Source organism: Helianthus annuus, chromosome 12 (assembly GCF_002127325.2).
Source record: "Helianthus annuus cultivar XRQ/B chromosome 12, HanXRQr2.0-SUNRISE, whole genome shotgun sequence".
Lineage (NCBI taxonomy): Eukaryota > Viridiplantae > Streptophyta > Magnoliopsida > Asterales > Asteraceae > Helianthus > Helianthus annuus.
The window spans coordinates 23,183,529-23,188,081 of NC_035444.2; the positions used below are offsets into that span (position 1 = coordinate 23,183,529).

The following is a 4,553-nucleotide window of genomic DNA, read 5'->3' on the forward strand; positions in this document are numbered from 1 at the left end:
GAGGTCGATTCAAACTTCCTGTTTCGCTTTCGCTTAATAAGATACTTTGAATGCTCGGAGTTTGATTCGATACCAATGCCCATTGATTTCCCTGAGAAGATGTCGATACCGGAGACTCGGCCCATGAAGGAGATGACCTTGTATTCGTGTATTTTCCATCGTCTGGAGCCGGTGTACCCCACCATGAGGGAGTGACACCTGAACTTGTATATTTACCACTATCTGGAGCCGGATTCCACCAATTCGGATTCATGATTGATAAGCAAAATAAATGCTAAGTAAATATTCCGAAAGATCACACAGCCGAAGGATCCTGTTCGAAAGATCTAAAATCACAGAAACTTGTTAACAACAAACAGACCACAATCGAAAGATCAAATCTTGTTCGAAGGATCAACAGTGCTCGAAAGATCACTGTTGTATCTCGAACAATGATTTCGAAAGATTCACAAGCTCGAAGGATTCACTATTTGAAAGATCCTTATCTTTCGAGTATATATCCTTATCTTTCGATGAACTGTCTTTCGAATAGATTCCCTGGTCGAAAGATATGTTTCGGACTCCGAAGGATGGGTCGAAAGATGATGATCTGTCGATCCTTCCTTGATCGAAAGATGGTCTTTCGATGTCGAAAGATATCTTTCGAGCGACTCTGACACACTGACACTTATGTGAAAGGTTGGTGAAAAGGTGATGTGATAGGTAAGGTCAACTTTCGGCAAAAAGGTATGGCAGACTGTACTTTCTTACCAACCCAAGATTTTCAAACAAAACTTACCCAAAATGGACAACAACCAGTCACCGGAATAATGACCGGAAATTGGCCGGAAAACACCAAATCACTTAAAAACAAGTTTTAAGTTACCCAACCCGCCTTTGAACACTCCCGGTTAGTTTAGAGCACGTTTTTCAGTTTAAAAATCCAGTAAAACCAACAAAAACGGGTGCTAAACCAAGTGTCCAAACACACCAAGAACTTGAACAAAACCCGGTTTTAAACAAGGTAAAGAGCCTTAGCTCTGATACCACTTGTAGGTCCCTTTCCGGAGGATGACGAACCTAAACCTTGTTATACTAACCCACTAGCGAGTGCGGAATCCAAGCTAGCAAGCAAACCGGGATTAAGCAAGTATAAAGCACAACACACAAGGTTCACCGATTAACACCACTTGTATTAATACGTATGAAAGGTTTCGGTTACAAGCTCAATGTTCACAAATGTGTTTTGCAAACTCTCTAGTGTGTGTGTGTTTTCTGGACATAATGCTCTCAAGAACTCTCTCTCTTTCGGTGTGTGCATCTGCCTTCTAACATACACTGCATGGGTATATATATACCCAGCATCTGATGTCTGGTCCGAAGGATCCGATAGATGATCGAAAGATCATCTATCGATGACAAAGCTGTCGAAGGATCTACAAATACTTCGAAGGATTGCATATCCTTCGAAGTCTAACATTATCCTTCGTAGCCTATCTTTCGATGTCATCGAAGGATCTACAATATCCTTCGATAAGCTATCCTTCGACACAGAACATCTTACAACCTTTTACCAACTGTTGTCCAAGTCAAACCGGAGGATGGTTGACTTGGTCAACTTACAACAATAACAAGGACATCGTTTACATCGTGACCGAATACAGACAAAGTACAGACACAAGTGCACCAACATTGTTTCTAATGATGATATCTTATTAATGTTTGCTACGATGGAAAAGCAGATGAAACAGCAGCAGGAGACAAACCATTTGCTGTTAGAGAACTCAGGGAACCGAAGGAATCCAGAAGGCCTTGGAGGTGACAACGTCATTGCGGGCGAGGATCCTGAACTTTGAATGTTGAGGTTCCTCGGCAGTCCATCAAGGAGACTTTCTGCCTATGCAGCCAGGATCAGCAAACTGTTGGTCCAACCTCATATGTCAGGATCACAACTAGCATGGATCTTGGAGTTACTTCGGGATCCTCCTCCCAGGATCCCAACATCAGTAACACCTTGTTGATAATGGTTCTTTAAATACTAATGATTTTATGCAGGGTGCAGGTGTTAGCCCTGAAATGGCAAGAGAGTTGAAAAAACTAAGGGAGATGATCTCTTGTGTGCCAGGAGTGGTACATCCTATACCAGAGGCATCCCCAGGATCTCTAGATTTGCTCATCTTATTTGCAATGCAGAGATCCCGAAGAGATTCCAAACGCCAAATATGAAGCTCTATGATGGAACTACTGATCCTGAAGAGCATGTAGCCTAATACAGAGAAAGGATGGAGATAAATCCCATTCCATCAGAATTAAAGGAAGCATGTTTGTGCAAGGGATTCAGTTCCAGCCTGACAAGATCAGCCTTGAAATGTCTGCTTAATGTCCCACCATACTCTATTACTTCTTTTGCTCATTTGCTAAATTTGTTTAACAACCAGTTTCCATGCAGCAGAACCTTGAGATATTGACTAGTGATCTCTACAGGGTCACTCAAGGTGCATATGAGTCCTTAAGGGACCACGTAAGCAAGTTCGGTAGAGAATCTCTAGAGATCCCCAACCTTGACACTGCTATGGCAGTCAAGGCTTTTAAAATGGGTCTTCAAATTTATGAGGATTTAGTAATGAATCCATGCAGGAACCTAGATGATGTGGGGAACCGGTCCTTAAGATTCATAAGGCATGAGGACGACAAGAAGATCCAGCAACCGATCAATGCGTCTACCATAGCTAGGTAGTTTCTAGCTCCTGTGGTTTTTTGTGCCACAGATCATCTTTCAAAGAAGAGATCAAGGGATTTTCACCGTAATATATCGCATGTGTTCGTATTTATTTACTTCAATTGTGCTTAATTCATCCCATTATAACTACTTTACCAAGCTTAATTACCCTATGACCTATTTCGTAAACCAAGGATCCTAACACTTACTTTAGGATCCTCAACATTTCATCGTTTTCAGGAGCATCTCACCTCACTTTCTCAATTTGGTCAATAAATTGATCTTGTTAATTTTTTTTTACCAAAACACATGTTAATGACATAAACAAACTAAAAAAAATATTGTTTTTAAATATTTTATTGTTTTAGTTAAAATTCAAAACAAAAACTTGAAAACCATACCATAAGGTGAATCACATGTGAATGCAATAAATTTGAGCCAGGGTGGCCAAGGCGTTGATGCCAAAGATCTTGAAACACAGCAGTAAAAGTAGATGGGGAGGTGAACTTGGACACTTATGTGGGATCCAATGTGTAGAGGTCACCAGAACTATTGCATCGTAGGATAGGAGACCTGGTCTTGAGATCCTACACAATAAAACCAAAGAGGTCAAATTCTATAGAAACATGATTATCTTTAGTGAAACGACGGACAGAATGTAGGTTTTTGATTAAAGATGGTGCATAAAGGACATTAGTTAATTTGAAAGGTGGGAAGGGTGGTGGCAAGGTTTGGTTTCCTTGTCCAAGAACGGGTATAGTTTTGCCATTATCGACTACAATATTACGAGACATGCAATTATTAAATAAAGACGGAAAATTAGTAGAAGTCATATGATCTGACGCACCTGTGTCCATTTTCCAATTTGGATCAGGCGGATTGAGTGCCATGTGATAGAGAGCCTAAGTCAGATCCGTTGGTGTGTAGCCATCAGTAGAGGAGACTTGACTGGCAGCATAATTCTGGGCTGGCCTAGGGCCCAAAACATCTGGGCCAGCACTGTTCGGTTTGGGAGCAGTGGGGTAGGGGCATGGAGGTACCATCCATTGGGCCCAAGAGTGTTGCTGTGGACTGGCCCAAGGTTGTGATTGTTGATCGGCCCAAGGTGGAGAAGAAAAAGAAACCCATGGGTACTGTGGATGCAGTCCATTTGTGCCTGAATTAGTCCAGCCGCCACGTCCATCCTGGGTACCCGAGGAATTCCATCCGCCACGTCCTCGAGAAGCACTCCTGCCCCTCCCGTGACCTCTACCACGGCCACGGCCACGATCACGACTGCGATCCGAATCAGACCTGTTTTCCGAGTGTCGAGCATCTGGAGTCCTGAAGGAGGAGCTGTGATCAGTGGTTGCGGTTAGGGCTGTGCCGGCGAGGTGATCTGCTTGTTTGGCTTGATTTATTTTTCTTGTCTCTGCCATACACAATTGGGATCTGGTTTCCTATAAATTTGGCAAAGGTTTTGTTTATTGAATGATGAGAGTGACACTCTCATACTCTTCCGTGAGCCCAATTAGGATTTGTAGCACAAGCTGTTCATCGGTGATCGGAGAACCAATATTTGTAATCTGATCGTATATGACTTTCATGGCTTGACAGTAGGCGGTCATGGATGAGAACTGATCAAGTCGAGTGCTAGCAAATCGGTTGTTCAAGTCGATTGTTCGAGAAGCTTTGTTGTCTTGAAACAGATTTGCGAGTGCGGTCCAGGCATCATAAGTTGTTGTGTCGGGTTTCAGAATGGTGTGTAGAAGATCAGAGGTTATTGTACCGTAAATCCATTGCAGAACAATCGAATCCAACCGTTCCCAGGTCTCGGCCGGCGCTTGATCTTTGTCTTTTTCTTTTTCTTTGTCCG

The 4,553-nt window shown here is 42.6% G+C and overlaps 1 protein-coding gene across 1 annotated transcript; it reads right to left on the reverse strand.

Annotated features, from left to right (window-relative positions):
* Positions 1 to 3,600: 3,600 nt before the first annotated feature.
* On the reverse strand, positions 3,601 to 4,116 carry LOC110892602 (RNA-binding protein FUS-like). The gene has a single exon (XM_022139756.1). The coding sequence runs from the start codon at positions 4,114 to 4,116 to the stop codon at positions 3,601 to 3,603; it is 516 nt and encodes a 171-aa protein (XP_021995448.1).
* Positions 4,117 to 4,553: the final 437 nt, after the last annotated feature.